At 41.0% G+C, this 17,218-nt stretch overlaps 1 protein-coding gene across 1 annotated transcript; it reads left to right on the top strand.

Moving 5' to 3' along the window:
- The first annotated feature begins 9,489 nt into the window (after positions 1-9,489).
- LOC126803442 (uncharacterized) lies at positions 9,490-11,386 on the top strand. The gene is made up of 2 exons (XM_050531251.1): positions 9,490-11,135; positions 11,251-11,386. Exons 1-2 carry the CDS (start codon positions 9,490-9,492, stop codon positions 11,384-11,386), a joined length of 1,782 nt encoding a protein of 593 aa, XP_050387208.1.
- Positions 11,387-17,218: the final 5,832 nt, after the last annotated feature.

Below are 17,218 nucleotides of genomic sequence, written 5' to 3'. Positions count from 1 at the left end.
GAGCCTTAGCCTGAGGCTCAAAAATGTGCTTACTTGAGAATGGAAGAATGTTACGTTTCCATCTCCAAAATTTCCTCAAAAAATAGATACATGTGCCAAAAATGGCATGCGTTTCTTTGATGTGGAGTATGCATCAAGGTCAACTCTGATAATACAACGTCATAGACGTTCATTAAATCACTTTTAAGTGTGTCCCATAGAATTCGTTATTTTTGGGATCTTTTTGTCAGCAAATAGTGCTGCATCAGAGTAATGAATCAACTCAAATAAATGAGTACGTAGACCTTGAGATTATCGTTTATAGACATGAGTTTAAGAAAACTCAAACATTCAAATAACAGTCGCGATGGCGACGCATCCATAAGAAACGAGGGTTGTATAGGTTTCGAATAATCGAAACTATTCAAGTATGTAACCGGAATTAGAAGGGTTGTGATGTATATGGTCACAAAATAATCGATGCATATCGGCGATTCTCATGATCGCACCCAAAACAGCGGTGCACTCAAGCGACCACACGAAATCGATATCTTCCTTTTTAAATAATAACGTGACTCCCCCAGGACCGTCACACGAAAAACGTCGACCAAGAGGGGAATCATATCCTTCTTTGGTCTCATCGGCATTATAAGAAAGGCCGGAAAAAGAAGACATGAAAAAAAGGCTAATAGCCCCCGATAATTTATATATATATCTTCAAAAGCAGCAACTTTAAGAAAAACATACTTGTTGGTCTGCCAAATAGACCGCATATAAGTAAATTGCTCTGCAAATCGATCGTCATGCATGAAGTTGCTTGTTGAATTCCTTTTCGATCTTCGTCCGATGACATAAAATCTTGGGAGGGTACGATCAAAATCGTATGTAGATGACAAAAGTATCATCCATCTCGGCATGAATGTCATCACCATAGTACGACGAGTGATCACTTTTCCTATGTAAGCACGTGAAACATAGTTAGAAAACGAAAACGTGCAAATAAACGATTTAATAAGCAATAGGAAAATAAAAAGGAAAAAAGAGAAATAGTTTAAAGGCCCAAAATGGTAGAGAAGACGGGAGTAGCTTCTCTTGAGCGAAGAGTTTGCTTGTGCAGTTCGCGTTCATTGCGTATATATGCGGGAGGAGCAATTTTGAATCCTCTGATGCGGGGTTTTTCGGGGCAAAAAGATGTTTTTTGCGGAGCGAATGCGGAGGATACCCTGCGTGGCTGCGGAGGCTGGGTGCAGGGGGGTCGCAGGGGCAGCAGGGGGGGTCGCAGGGGCTGCATGCGGGGCTGCGTGCGTGCGTGTAGGGATGCGTTGCGGGGGCTGCAGGGCAGGGAAGCGTGCGGGGCTGCGGGGGTAGCATGCAGGGGCTGCGCGCGGGGCTGCGGGGGCAGCATGCACGGGCTGCGCGCGGGGCTGCGGGGGCAGCATGCACGGGCTGCGCGCGGGGCTGCGGGGGCAGCATGCACGGGCTGCGCGCGGGGCTGCGGGGGCAGCATGCAGGGTCTGCAGGGGCAGCATGCAGGGGCTGCGCGCGGGGCTGCGGGGGCAGCATGCAGGGGCTGCGCCGACGAGGAGATGCCGGAGGCCGGAGATGACGGCGGCCGGCGGTGGAGAAGAGAAAAAAATTCTAGGGCTCTAAAAGTTCAGGGTTTTAGAGCAACGTGCTGATAACGTGTTTTAAGATGAAATAATTGTGTATTATTGAATGATATGGGGGCCTATATATAGGCATTACAAAACCACAATCCCGTAGGATTCGGAGTCCTAATCTATTACGGAGATGCTAATCTATCTCCTAACAGGAAACCTATTAGGCTAAGACACACATAAGGGTAGAATAGTAATTCTCCTGGAACAAAGAAATATTTATTTGATCAATTATATACTATATGTCATAAGAGATTATTCTATAACTATTAGTTTATAGTTAGTTATAATAATTTGAGATGAAATAATCGTCGAATATTATTAAAAATTTAAATAAAAAATATATATGTATATATATACCCAAAAAGAGGCTATGTCATCACGCCTTATTTACATATGATACATTAAATATGAAAATTGCATGAGTGATTTAGAACCACATAAAGGATCTATAAGGTATAAAATTTTCACTATCTTCATCATTTCCTTAAGTAAAACCTTGAGTATATTAACCACGGAGTGTGGTATAGTGGTTTCTGACCGCGGCAACTCTTTGACTAGGGCTTAAATGTGGCATTGGTCAGGGGTTCGATCGTTGGCGGAGGCATTACACACCTCTTTGTTTCTAATTGGGTCACAATATGGGTCTGAGTTGGGCATTGAGGACATTATTGTGGCCAGGTCACCCGATGAAATTTCGGGTTGGAACCATTTCACATGAGCCGCGTCAGGGATTAGTCCCACGCCGGAGGTATTACCTTCGGCAGTGGGGATACCCTGATGCCCGGATTCTAGACTGGCCCCTCCACTTCGGTATGCAACGGTGTACCACCGTGGAGCATTGAGGGGTTGTCCTCCGCTGGGTTTGCCTTCGGGCCCCACATAGGAAAATGTTTGGGAACTGGAAAAAAAAACCTTGAGTATATTGTGAAGAATAGTCATTAAATGATATTGTCCCTTTATAATTTTGCATATACTGACTTATATGCCAACCATAGGGGTTGTGGGTGATTGACTGTGGGTTGTGGTGCTAGTAGTTCTCATTCGGATCAAGCATCTCTCGACTTGGACCATAACCATAACTTTATGAAGATTGTGCATTAGATTGTGTTCATATGTTTTTACTTGATTGCATCTCATTAGAGAATAAATATGGTGGATAAGACATGTTGAATTTTCCCTATAACAGTAAATTTCATTATTGCTTCCTCCTAGACCAAAAGGGTTCAATTCCCCATTAACAACTAGTTTGGTTTTATTTCAACTTTAGGTGAATTTTGAGACATGAAATGCAATATATAATAAAAAGAGCCATATATAACGATAAGTTGGTGTAGTAGAGTTGATTATAATTTTGTGCTTACAAAAGGATGAATCAGAGGTTCGATTCTCTTGACCAGTGATATTTTATTTTATTTGAAGTTGGCCTGACACGTGGTGATATTATGAAAATATCGGGAAATTTCGAAAGTTTCCAGATATATCAGGAAATATCGGAAAATTTCGAAAATTTCCATCGAAAAAATATTGGTATGTAACATATATATCCATATGCCGAAAATGGAGAAAATTATGGATATTTTAGTCCTTGGTTTTTGGGACAAGCAAAATAAGTGAATTGAATTCACTATCATGAAATTTTGATAGTTCTAATAACAAGTTGTAAGTAGATGAAGATGACTTTCTGATTATTATTGTTCATGTTTGTTTAATTTATGATTTCGTTGTTTTTAGGGGAATGAATTTACTTCATTGATCAAAGATCATAACACTCAGAGTTTATTATCGCCTCCACAGCCAGAGGGAGTACATTAGAAAAAACTAATGAATGAGCTATAATATTAGCTGAACGTCTAACATGAGACAAACACGCTCCATTAGCTAAGCCTATACTCTAACGAGGATCCTCAATAAGAAAACTAAAATCTAAGTGATCTAACGTACCTTTCTGAACTGCATCTACCAACACCTCACAATCAGACTCAATAGTCAAAGGAGTAAGGGAAAATTGCCTGGCGACCTTCAACCCCTCCATGACAGCAAGCAGCTTAGCATGCAATGGTGACTGAGAATGATCCCAATAGGAAGTAAAAACTCCCAAATGGCCCGTATGATCACGAAATACCCCTCCCAATCCAGAAGTACCATCGACAAGGTGGAACGATGCATCAACGTTCAACTTTATCAACCTAACCTGAGGGGGAGACCAAGGAGGGCAAACCCGAGCCCCATTATTTCTTTGTGCTACATGTATCTGTCTATATTCATTCCATCAACCAATAATCGAAGGCTTCAACATGAAAGTAGCTTTAGCATCACCATCCCAAACTTGTGAATTCATGTTACTCCATATAGCCCATAGGCTCATCAATAAGAGAGGAAATCCCTGTGGATTAGTAGCCTGACAATTTACTAACCAATCATACACATGTGCCTCCTGACCAAGAGCCACAATATGCGCCTCTTGTAAACAAGAAACAATATGACTACAATCTCTAAGTGCATGAATCAGAGATTCAACTTCCTCATCATAGAATGGGCACCGGGTATCAATATCAATACCTCTTTCACTGAGCCTACTTCTAGTGGGGAGAATATTAGAAGTCGCCTTCCACACACATATCTTCACTTTCTCTGGAACATAAGCCTTCTAGATTTTGTTCTATAACAAAGAACTCGGATTAGGAGAAGCAGGTTCCTCCAGGACCCTACGACGAGCCAACTGATAAGCTGGTTTAATTGTAAACTAACGTTTCCTATCAACACCCCAAATCCAACGATCAGTATGAAATCGAACACTAATAGGAAGAGCAATGATTCCACATACCAGGTTGGGAGAACAAATCAGAAACCCTCTGAACTCTAGGATTCCTATACGGAGCCAAATCCACTCCCTCCAACCAAGTGTCATCCCATATACTAGTAGAGAAATCATCACCAATCTGTCTATGTATTCCTTGCCGTATAATATCTCTCCCCGCAATAATACTGTGACATGCATAAGAAGGAGTGGTACCCAGCTCAGCCTCCCAAAAGCTATCATCAAGAAAATAAATGGCCTTTAGAAGACGATTCGGCAAAGCATCTGGTTTCTGGAGAATCTTCGAACCCTGTTTAGCAAGCATAGCAAGATTGAAAGCAAAAAGATGCCATAATCAAGGCCATACCCTGTTTAGCAGGCATAGCATGATTTCGTTGTTTCTTCTAAGGGATTTTGGTTTTATGTTCATGCTTAGATGTTTTCTTTATTTTTGTCGAAAATTATATATAAATTGAGCTGCTTATGCTACAATATTTCCCAACAAATGGTACGTCTTCGTATCTTAGTTTTCAACTTTGTACAAGCAATGTGAGAATATATATTGTACAGATGATGTGCCTTATCTTTCAGGTTGATTAAAGAAGACTTTTTGGTATCAATTTGGTCATGAAACTATATACTGTAACAACAATGAGATTATTCATACACTTTGTATCTTGGTGATAAAATGAGCTGGGGTTCACATCCAAAACCAATTGGCAATGGATGAAGTGACCCAAACCCTTATAAACCCACAGGCTAGGTCCCAATTCCCAATGTAGGATGTATCTTCTCAACACGGCCCGCACGTGTGGCGAATTTTTAAGCCATACACGTGGATAACATTTTGGGTGACGTTGAGTCTGTATAGTCATTTGGGCTTCAACGTAGATGTGGGTAACCTGCTCTGATATCATGATAAAGTGATATGGGGTTCACATCCAAAACTGATTGGCAATGGATGAAGTGGCCCAAACTCTTATAAACTCACAGGCTAGGTCCAAATTCCCAATGTGGGATGTATATTCTCAACACTTGGTTTAAAATGTTTTACTGATTGACTGATAATAGCTTGCAGAAACTTGAGAGTACAATTGTTATATTGAATCTGAAAATGCTTAAGATGGATAATCGATATATGATTTCCTAAGGGGAGACTTTGGTTTTGCAATAAGCAAGGTTATGAGTGTGAGATATTAGAAAGATTCGGCATTCAAACCAAGTAAGGCCTTGAAGTAAGTATGTTTTGTGACCATAACTAAAATGGCAGATCAGATGACTTTTGTAAGTCTGATGCCAATCTCAAACTAGTACGTACTGCCTGATAATTGTCATGACATTCTAGTCTACATTGCAAGATCAAATTCTAGCTCTAACATTTTTCATTCACGAAAATAGAACCAATGAGTGTACAAAAAGTGTTGATTGATATCAGAAATTCAAATAAAATAAGCAATCCAATCACCAAATTATATGCAAGTTTGGTTCAAGATCTTAACATGTGATGTAGACTCCCCCTGAAGTCTACCAAACTCTAAAGTTTCGATAAACGACGCATGCCAATGCTCTTCACATGTTTTACAAAAGTAGATTTAGGCAAAGAGTTAGTGAACAAATCCACAGCATTGGATTCCGAACTCACTTGATTAATCTGAACATTCAAGAACTTTTGTTGTTGAACGTTGTAGAAGAACTTGGGCGAAATATGCTTGGTGTTGTCTCCCTTGATGAAACCTAATTTAGTCTGCTCTATGCAAGCAACATTATCTTCATAAATGCACGTAGGTTGATCAGTTGTAGAGACTAATCCACAAGAATCACAAATATGACGAACGAGTGACTGTAGCCAAATACATTCTTTAACTGCTTCATGGAGAGCAATGATCTCCGCGTGATTCGAAGAAGTAGCAACAAGAGATTGCTTCGTGGATCTCCAAGATATTATCGTATTCCCAATGGTAAACACATAACCAGTTTGAGAACGAGTCTTGTGAGTGTCAGAGAGGTACCCCGCGTCAGCATAACCAACTAACAAGTTGTTTGGAGTCTTTGCATTGGGGGAAGGAGCAAGTCGGGACCGAACCCTGCTCTCGATACCGTTGTCTGCCGCCACACCGTGGCTGCCTACGACGGCTCTTCCGCGTACGGTGGTGCTGTCGGGGCTGCCTGCGGCGCTGGTGTGAGGTGGAACATCCATGATGTTTTCTCTATTGTAAGGATAGAACAATCCCATGTTAAGGAAACCTTTCAAGTATCGAAACAAATGCTTGATACCATTCCAATGACGTAACGTAGGCGCGGAGCTAAATCTAGCTAATAAGTTCACTGCGAAAGATATGTCCGGTCTAGTGCATTGAGCAAGATACAATAGTGCCCCAATTGCACTAAGGTATGGAACTTCAGGACCAAGAACTTCATCATCATCCTCTTTAGGACGAAATGGATCCTTCTTGATATCTAGACTTCGAACGACCATCGGAGTAGACAATGGACTGGATAGATCCATATTGAAATGTCGAAGCATCTTCTGTGTGTAGTTCTACTAGTAGACTAAGATGCCATCGACCCTATGCACAAGCTCAAGGCCGAGACAAAATTTCGTCCTCCCTAGGTCCTTCATCTCAAATTCCGACTTTAAATGAGACACAGTCTCTTCAATCTCATCAAGAGTACCAATTATGTTCATGCCATCAACGTAAACAACAACAATGACGAATCCAGAATTTGTTTTTGTATGAACACGCATGGGCATAATTCATCATTCTTATAACCTCTCTCTTTCAAGTACTTGTGCAACCGATTGTACCACATTATTTCAGATTGCTTCAACTTGTACAACGAACGACGTAATATGATTGCATGAGTACTCTATGGTCTAGAGGCACTTGATGGAGATAAAAGTAGTTTATCAAGAGCTTTCATGTATATCTCTGCGTCAAGATCCTCATAGAGATAAGTTGTGACCACATCCATAAGCTGGATGTTTAGTCTTTTGGACACTACCAAACTAATGAGGTATCAGAAGGTAATGATGTCCATAACAGGAGAATAAGTCTCTTCATAGTCAATGCCAGGTCGTTGTGAGAATCTTTGTGCCACGAGTCTTGCCTTATAACGCACGATCTCGTTCATCTCATTACGCTTACGAACGAAGATCCATTTATGTCCAACAAGTTTGACATCTCTTGGAGTCAATTCAACCTTTATGAAGACTTCTCTCTTCGCTAATGAGTCAAGTTCTGCCTGGATTGATTCCTTCCACTTCGGCCAATCTGCTCTGCATTCGCAGTCAGCTACAGAATGAGGTTCAACGTCGTCTTCAGATATGATCTCATGTGCGACGGAATCTAGGTTGCACGGACACGCGAATGGACACGCCAGACACGCCTCAATACGCGCCGGACACGCGAGCTACAATTGGACACGGCTCGGACACGTTTCAATACGAAAAGGACACGTGCGTGTCCAACTGGACACGCAATTAAAGAGGACACGGGAGGGTATTTTTGTCCTCAAATTATTTTTCAACCTAAGCCTCCGGCCTTCTGCCTCCTGCCTCTCAGTCCCTCTCAAGTCTCAATCCCTCTCAATCCCTCTCAAGCTCTCACACAGGCAACGCAACCCCAACCCCGACCACTTAGCCCCACCGCTGTCGTCGTCGCCGAGGCTCTTTCTTCTGTCGCCACCACTGCAGCGACGTTCTCCTTAGTGAGGTAAGTCCAAAGTCCAAACTCTCTCCTCAACAAAATTACAAAGCAGTATAATTGAGGGAGAGTTAGAGGAGCAATTTCTGGTTGTAAACACATTTGGGTCTCCTCCTTCTTCTTCATCAGAGACCACTAGGGCTTCTGGTAATCAGTACGAACCAGGTAGAAGTAGAACCAATTAAACTGGCAGAAGCACATGTCAATTCCACTACCCATAATCCATCTTATAATTATAACTAACCACTAATTATCAGGTTAAGTAAGGAGTTTCCAACTAAGTTTAGCTAGTTCTGCAATACAAATCTATCTGTGGTCCTTAGACCAAGTAATCCTTTAGTTTAAGACTGTTAGGTGAGCAAATGGCAGCCCAAGCAAGAAAGGAGGGTTTTCAGATCGATGAGATCAATAAACTTCTTCAACAGCATGAATCTCATGAAGTTGATCAGAAATACATCCCTAAAAAAGTTTGAAAGTTTGAGTTAATGGAGTAGATGTGTTGAAACAAGTCAAAATAGCAGTAATATTCCAGGGCCTTAGCTAATGTGTTTAATATTGTGATTAAAGTCATTAAACCTAGACAATTGGATGTTGAGAAAGGGTGCTTGCTGTACCATTATGACTCGCATGCTTACAACTCTAATCTCTTTTATAACAGACATGAATCCTTCACAACTATGACATTATTGTACATGAATAGTTCTTACAGATATAGCAGTTGTAGAATACCCTCATTCAATTTTTTTTTTCTATATTTTACCATATTCAGAGAGACTTACTGAAGAAGATACCAGTTTTGGGCACTCTTTAGGTGAACATAAACTGTATCTTCCTTTCTTTTGAGGACCCTTTTTCTTTTTGGTCCACAAGTTCTCTGTGTCGAGTTTCAGTCCAATCTGAACCACTGTCTAACACTGCATCTGTTGTATTACAATAATAAGCATGAAGATGTCTATCATTCAACTGATTCAAGTATGGTGCTTCTTATATAAAGTATGAACATTACTAGACCAAAAGTACTGAGAAACTATTTGTATTAGGAAATCACAAGCGGATTTTCTCAATTTACTTTGTTGAAATACTCATTAATCTTTTCCTAAAATGTGATATTCTTATCTTCATTTCTAAGTTGTCTTTGACTAGGTAGATTAGTATTTTTTTTTTGCTCAAAGAAAATTTGGCAGTTATGATGAGAGTTTAGTAGTCTGCAACTACTAAAATTACAGATATGAAGTGAATACGATCTTTACAGTTTTTACTGAGAGTTAAAGAATTGTACAGAAAGTTAAAGAATTGATATTTTCATTTATGATTTGATTTATTCTCAGTTTTTTTTTTTGCAGAAGGTATGAGTACAGGAGGATCAACTCCTATTAGTTCTAGTGCCGGATCAGTTAATGCCGATGGTAATAGTGGAGATGGAGGTGGTCAAGAAGATCGTAAAATAGATGATAAAACTCCATTGTGGGCATTTGTCAAGAAGATTAGCAAGCCTCCAAGTGGAGGTAATTGGAGGTGGCAATGTAGTTTCTGCAATATGTACTACAATAGGTCGTATACTAGAGTTCGGGCACATTTGTTAAGCGAAGGAGGGGGAATTGTTGGGTGCCCTAAGGTTAGTGTTAATTCCGAAGTCAAATCTAAATTGTTCAAGTTGATGAAAGAATGCAAGGAGAGATTGACGAATGCAGCTCCTAAACAAGTTCCTCTACCATCAACAAGACATCAAGGAGGGAGTGCTGCTACTAGTAGCGTTGGGCTAAGCACTTTTCATGCATATGCACACGAACCAACAACAGTCGATACAGGAAAGAAGAGGAAAACAGTCGATGGTTCTAGTTCCATTGAGAAAGCCTTTCAAAACTCGGTTAGGGAAGAATGTGATGCGGAGGTTGCAAGGATGTTCTACACCGGTGGTCTACCATTCAATTTGGCAAGAAATCCACATTACCGAAACTCTTATATTCGTGCTTCAACTCTTCCGGGCTATGTTCCACCACGTTACAATGCCATCCGGACCACACTTCTTGCAAAGGAAAAGAAGAATATTGAGAAGCATTTGCAACCACTTAAACTTTCATGGAAGGATAAGGGTGTGAGTGTATGTAGTGATGGTTGGTCCGATGCACAAAGAAGACCATTGATTAATGTGATTGCTATTTCTGAGAGTGGTCCGATGATGTTGAGAGCTATAAATTGTCAAGGAGAATACAAGGACTCGGATTTAATTGCAAACTTGATTATTGAATCAATCAAAGAAGTTGGATATGAAAATGTAGTGCAAGTGATTACCGACAATGGTCCCGTTTGTGCAAAAGCCGGTGCAATGATAGCAAGTAAGTATCCTACTATTTTTTGGACACCATGTGTAGTTCACACATTAAATCTTGCTTTGAAGAATATTTGCACACCTTCTAATTGCTTGAGCAATCTAGATGTATATGAGCCATGTTCTTGGATACAACCTATTGCAGAGCATGTTATGTATATTAAAAACTTCATAATTAATCATGGAATGAGATTAGTTATGTTCAATGATCAGTGCCCTTTGAAGTTGCTTTCGGTTGCTCCCACAAGGTTTGTATCTACGGTTATTATGTTTAAGAGGTTTAAGGCAATCAAGAATGGTTTGCAACAAATAGTGATTAGTACAAAGTGGGATGATTATAGATTAGATGATAAACCTAAGGCGGCTAGGGTAAAGGAGATGTTGTTGGATGATTTAATGTGGGATGATATTGATTACATTCTTGATTTTACCGAGCCTATGTATGAGATAATTAGGAAGGCGGATACCGACAAGTCTTGTCTTCATTTGATGTATGAATGGTGGGATAATATGATTGTTCAAGTGAAGAAAGTTATCTATAGGAAAGAAAGAAAAGAACTTCAAGAAGAATCTCTCTTTTGGAATGCGGTTCATAAAGTGTTGATGGCTCGTTGGACTAAGAGCAACACGCCACTTCATTGCTTGGCTCATTCTTTGAATCCCAAGTAAGTCTTAATTGTTATCTATCTTAATTAGTACACTTTATAATCTTGTTTGGTAATTTTATAAAATATATTAATTAGTTATACAAACGTTACATATTTATATTTCAATGTTTAGGTATTATAGTTCGGAATGGCTTAATGAAGCTACTCATCGTGTTGCTCCTCACAAAGATTTAGAGATTACAAGAGAAAGGAAAGCATGTCTCATGCGGTACTTTGCCGATGAAGATGAGAAGAGAAAGTTAACATAGAATTTGCCAATTTTTCTATGTGTCTGCAAGAGTTTGGAAGTGGAGATGCTATGAAGGATAGATACTTATTAGAGCCAATTACATGGTGGGCAATCCATGGAGCTTTGGCACCTACTCTTCAAGGTATAGCCTTCAAGCTTCTAGGTCAACATAGTTCTTCATCTTGTTGTGAAAGAAATTGGAGCACATACAGTTTCATTCATTCTTTAAAGAGGAACAAACTACTTCCACAAAGAGCGGAAGATTTGGTATTTGTGCATACCAATCTTCGCCTCTTATCTAGGAAAAGCCCAATTTACATAGTAGTGCAACTCTTATGTGGGATGTAGGAGGTGATCAATTTGAATCTTTAGAAGACATTAATGTTGGAAGACTTGAGATGGCTAACCTTACACTTGATGAACCACAATTGGAGGGATACTTATTTGATGATGTTGATGATGATGATGCTATAGGAATGGAGAACATTGTGGAGGATGACATTTGAGTTGAATGAAGTTATTAATTATTTGTATTTGAATTTTATTATGTATTTTATTAAAAGTTTGAAACTTTGTTGGACTTGTATTTGTATTTGGCATTTGTGTTGATTTTGTTCTAATTTAAGAAACTATGTTTGTGGCTACTTTTTTTATTATTAGGTATATATACTTAAAATAATATTTAATTAACGTGTCCAAAACGTGTCCGTGTCTAATAAAAATTTCATTTAGCGTGTCCACGTATCAAATCGTGTCCAATACGGACACTCGTGTCCGTATCCGTGCAACTTAGGACGGAATAAGCGAAAACGTCATAAATGCATGTAGTGGCTCGGTTTCGGACCGATTGCTCACTTGTGTAGCTCACTGAGATTTCATTGTTCTCTGGCATCAAACAAGATTCCATAGCGTCCCACAGTAACACTTGAGTTGATTCATGGACATAGTTGTAATCAGAGACAACTTCATACGATGAAGATTTATCGTTGATGACGCGTTGTACTTGGTCATTCGCTTCTTTCTAGGCTTTGAATCCTTAGAGTTTACCTGTCTCCCCCTTTTCCTTTGAGGAGCCGAAGCCGAAGCTGCTCCATGCTGGTCCATCTCGGCATTGTCACCACAAGGGGCGCCGGCTGTCGTCCCACTGTCAGGGACAGTGCCAATGTTACTAGGTCCAGGAGCTTGTCTTCCACGCTCGTATTTCAGGACATCCAACCGTGCCGGTACATTTGGAACGGGTATGTTTGATCTCGTCAAGTTCGCAATATCTACAAAGCCGTCGGGCATCGAATCTGCGATTTCTAGAGGTCGATAATGCGTTGCAGTTCTAACTCACTTTGAGTAGAGCAGGGATCATAATGAGACATAGCGGGGACACACCACATCAATTCCTGACATTCATTTGGAATGATAACATTCCCATCTCCCCCTAACGACGGGAAGCATGTCTCATCAAAGTGACAATCTGCAAATCTTGCAGTAAAGAGATCTCCGGTGGTTGGTTCTAAGTAGCGGACAATCATTGGGGAATTATAGCCAACATAGATACCTAATCGTCTATGAGGACCCATTTTAATACGCAGTGGAGGCGTAATAGGCACATAAACGGTGCAACCAAAGATGCGTAAGTGTGAAATATTGGGTTCGTAACCAGTTACCATCTGGTACACACTAAACGCTTGGTTAGCCGCGGGTCTAAAACGAATAAGTGTCGCTGCATGCAACACTGCATATCCTCATGCAGAGACCGGCAGGTTAGTACCCATAACCATTGCCCAAGCAACAAGCTGAATACGCTTTATGATAGCCTCTGCTAGACCGTTCTGTGAATGAACATTAGGAACAAGATGTTCAACTTCGATCCCAATAGATATGCAGTAATGATCAAAAGTTTTGGAGGTGAATTCTCCAGCATTATCCAAATGAATGGATTTGATAGGATAGTCAGGGTGGTGAGCCATAAGTTTGATGATCTCAGCTAATAATTTAGCAAATGCAGCATTTCTTGTGGATAGCAAAGCGACATGTGATCAATGCGTCGATGCATCAACCAATACCAGAAAATATCTAAAAGGTCTGCATTTTGGTTGAATAGGTCCATAAATGTCACCTTGGATATGTTGTAAGAATGAAATGTTCTCGGTTGAAGCCTTAGCAAAAGAAGGGCTTCCTTGAAATTTTGCAAGAGAACAAGCTTTGCAAAACAAGCGATGGGCATCAGAAATTGCCATGGAGGCATGAGAAAGCACGGGAGGCATCACAAGTTCTTGTGAATGAGGGGATGCCGCCACCGACGACATGAATGCCGTGGAGTTGCCGAGAGGGGCAGGCTTGGCCATACCGTGCAGTGCACGGGTAGGCACGGCCTCATCGTGTGGAGCACGAGTGAGGTGATCCTCCAATCGCTTCCGGGACTTGAAAAATAGATGAGCATGTGAATTCTTAAGTATTCTAATCATCATATCACGTCTAGGTGCCCGAGACAGGCATGCCAAACCATATATGATTCAAAGATTCGAATGGAAGTAAGATACAATCCATTCTCGAAACTCTTCATCTACTCTAAGATGCGGCGTTGGCCTGTTTTCTCAAAGGTAACACAAAAGATATTCCTCTCCATTCTCAACATAAGTATTGAGGTAAAAACCATTGACACGTATGTCCTTAAAACTTAACAAGGTGCGGGGAGACTTTGGCGCGTAAAGAGAGTCAACGACATTGAGAGTCGTACCATTAGGTAGCATAAAAGAAGCAGTGCCTCTTCCTTGAATGATGGATTTCGAGCCAATCATTGTAGTCATCGAAGCAGTCGAAAACACTAGATTCGTGAACAACTGCATATACCATAGAACAGTGTGGGTGGTTCCACAATAAGCTAGACATTCAATTTTGCTGTGGGACATCTACAAAATAAAAATTAATAGAGTCAGCGACGAGGAACAATTATGTACAATACACCATAGAATATTGTAAGAAAGGGAATCAGAACAAAATGCGATCTCATCGAATGTATCACATGGTAATAATACTACATTCTTCAACTAAAGAGTTGGGAAAACATGGTATTGAAGCAGTGGAATACCAAGCAGTAAATTAGGGTGGTAGAAACCATCCAAAATCAGTGTAAAAACACACATAAAGAGTGCCGATGAGCGTAGATAACAGACTTGGAGAAAACCGGAAAATTAACCGGAAACCATGTCAAAAGAACTCAAAACCGGGTGAAGTTTGGACGGGAAAAACGTGGTAGCTAGAACTGCTGGAAATATGTCAGAAAAAGACGAGAAACGATGAAAAAATCGTCGGAAAACTCACCGGAAACCGGCGGCGCCGATTGCCAGAAAACCGGCCGGCGACGGCCGGAGCTGGCCAGTAAGAAGGCCGAAGCTGCAGGTCCAACAAGGGATGCCGACAGGAACTGGATGGTGGCACCGAAAACATCGGCAAGTGGCCGGAAGACGGCCAAAATGCCGAAATGTTCTGGAAACACCGGAACAGTAACCGGGTACGGCCAAAGGCTAAAACAACGTCAATTTTGATGTTTCGAGGTCCGTTTTCCAAATTTTAAGTTCTAATTTCACAATATAGTGCTATTGGGGTCCCATGTAACCCAAAAGCGTTTGATTTAAAAAACCACGTGAGTTGCACACGTTGATCATCATGCTAAGTCTTTAAATAAAATTCTCAAAGAAATCGACTTGTAAACAAGAAATTGAGAAATTTATTGAATGCCAGTCTTTAATACATCACGCATGAACTTCTATTTCTAAAACCAAAAGACTATTACAAAGTCAATGAAATAACAATGGTGGTCGGCCATAACAATACTTGAAATCATAAAGCTAGAAGAAGCTAAAAATGACTAATCAAAGTCGAGAGTATCCATTGTAGTGGCCGGAGGCTTAGCCTTGGAAGCAAGGAGCTAGGGCTTCATAGAGATGTGGTGAGTCTCGATCTCAGAATCCTCATCCACATGATTCCATTCGGGTTGTGGAAACTTCTTGTAGGCGGAGTATGCCTTGATTATCTCTTTTCTAGCGTGGCAATCGCGATTAAAATGCTTGAATGAGCCACATTTGAAGCATGGAGACTTGCCATTACCAGAAGTGCAGGCATGAGGAGGCACACGACTTCCTTGAGGTTTGGGACGAGGACGGCCTCCCCCGGAGGGTGCGGCACCGCCACCATCTCGGGTCCAAGTATTGGACTTGGGCTGAGAATGACCTTGTTGCCTCCCACCACGAGAGTTGTTATGTTGTTGCTGGTATGGAGCGTTCCTTGATTGATTCTTTTGCTTAGGAGCTTTCCCATAGTTAGACTGTGGCGTAGATATCTTTTTAGTACCAACCGGTCTATTATTATTGTTGAGGAGGATCTCAGAATGCCTCTCCTTCTTTGCCAAGAGCGCCATTAAGTCAGCGAAAGACCAAATCTTCCTTTCCTCTACATGAGTGCGGTACGTATGAGCTTGAACCTCATAGTTGATTGGAAACGTGTCCAATGTCTTATTGAGAAGATCTAGGTCGGTCTTGATGACACCAACGGTGCCAAGATCGGATTGGAGGCATAACATATCCTGATTGAAGTCATCCACTCTCTCATAGTCCAATAGACGAATGTTATCCCATCTAACGGTTAATTAAGGGAGAAGCTTATCATGAACGTTGTTGTACCGCAAGCGTAGTTTGTCCCATAATTCTTTAGGATCTTTTACGTTCAAGTATTGCCTCTTGAGAGTTGCATGGTTATGACGTCTCATGAAGATGAGAGCTTAAGTCTTGGTCATAGGTGGGGAATTAGCAAGAGGGTCGGCAAACATGCCTTGGATCCCTCGGCTCTCGAAAACGAGCTCCATGTCAGAAACCCAGCTGTGGTATTCCTTGCCTTCTAGATCAAGAAGGCCAAATTCCGGTTGAGATGGCGGTGACATCTACAAAAACGAATACAAGATCAATTATGTTAAAGTATAATATGAATTAGAAGGGGTGACGTATATGGTCACAACAAAAATCGATGCAAACGGCGATACTCATGATCGCACCCAAAACAGTGGTGCACTCAGGTGACCACACGAAAATCTATTAACTTCCATTTTCAAAACAATCGTGACTCCGCCAAGACCGTCACACGAAAAACATCAACTAAGAGGGGAATCATATCCATATTTGGTCTCATCGGCGTTATAAGAAAGGCCGGAAAGAAGACATGAAGAAGGCTAATAGCGCCCGATATAATATATCTATATGTTCAAAAGCGGGAACGTTAATGAAAAATTACATTTGAAAGTGTGGAGAAGACGTGAGTAAATTCTCTTGAGCGAAGATTTTGCCTTTTAAGTTCGCATTGCTTGCATGAATATGCTGGAGAAGCAATCTTGAGTGCTTTGATGCGGGATTTTGTGGGGCAAATGCGGAGGAGACCCTGCGGAGCTGCGGGGCTGCGGGGCTGCGAGGAGCGGTAGGGGCTGTCGCCAACGAGGAGCGCCGACGGGAAGGGTGCCGGAGGCTGGAGACAAGGGCGGCCGGCGAAAAAAAAAAGGATTTCTAGGGCTCTAAAAGTTCAGGATTTTAGAGTAAATGCGTGATAACGTGATGCATGATGAACTAACTGTGTCTTTATTGAATGATATGTGGGCATATATATAGATATTACAAAACCACAATCCCATAGGATTCAGAGTCATAATCTATTACAGAGATGCTAATCTATCTCTAACAGGAAACTTATTAAGGGTAAGACACATACAAAAGTAAAATAGTAATTCTCCCGGAACAAGATATAGATTGAAAGAAAAATTGGGTGCGGATTATTTTAAAGACGGGACTTTAATATTGGCCTATATCTAATTTTC

Source organism: Argentina anserina, chromosome 7, assembly GCF_933775445.1.
Source record: "Argentina anserina chromosome 7, drPotAnse1.1, whole genome shotgun sequence".
Classification (NCBI taxonomy): domain Eukaryota; kingdom Viridiplantae; phylum Streptophyta; class Magnoliopsida; order Rosales; family Rosaceae; genus Argentina; species Argentina anserina.
This window is presented reverse-complemented; position numbering and strand designations above follow the sequence as displayed.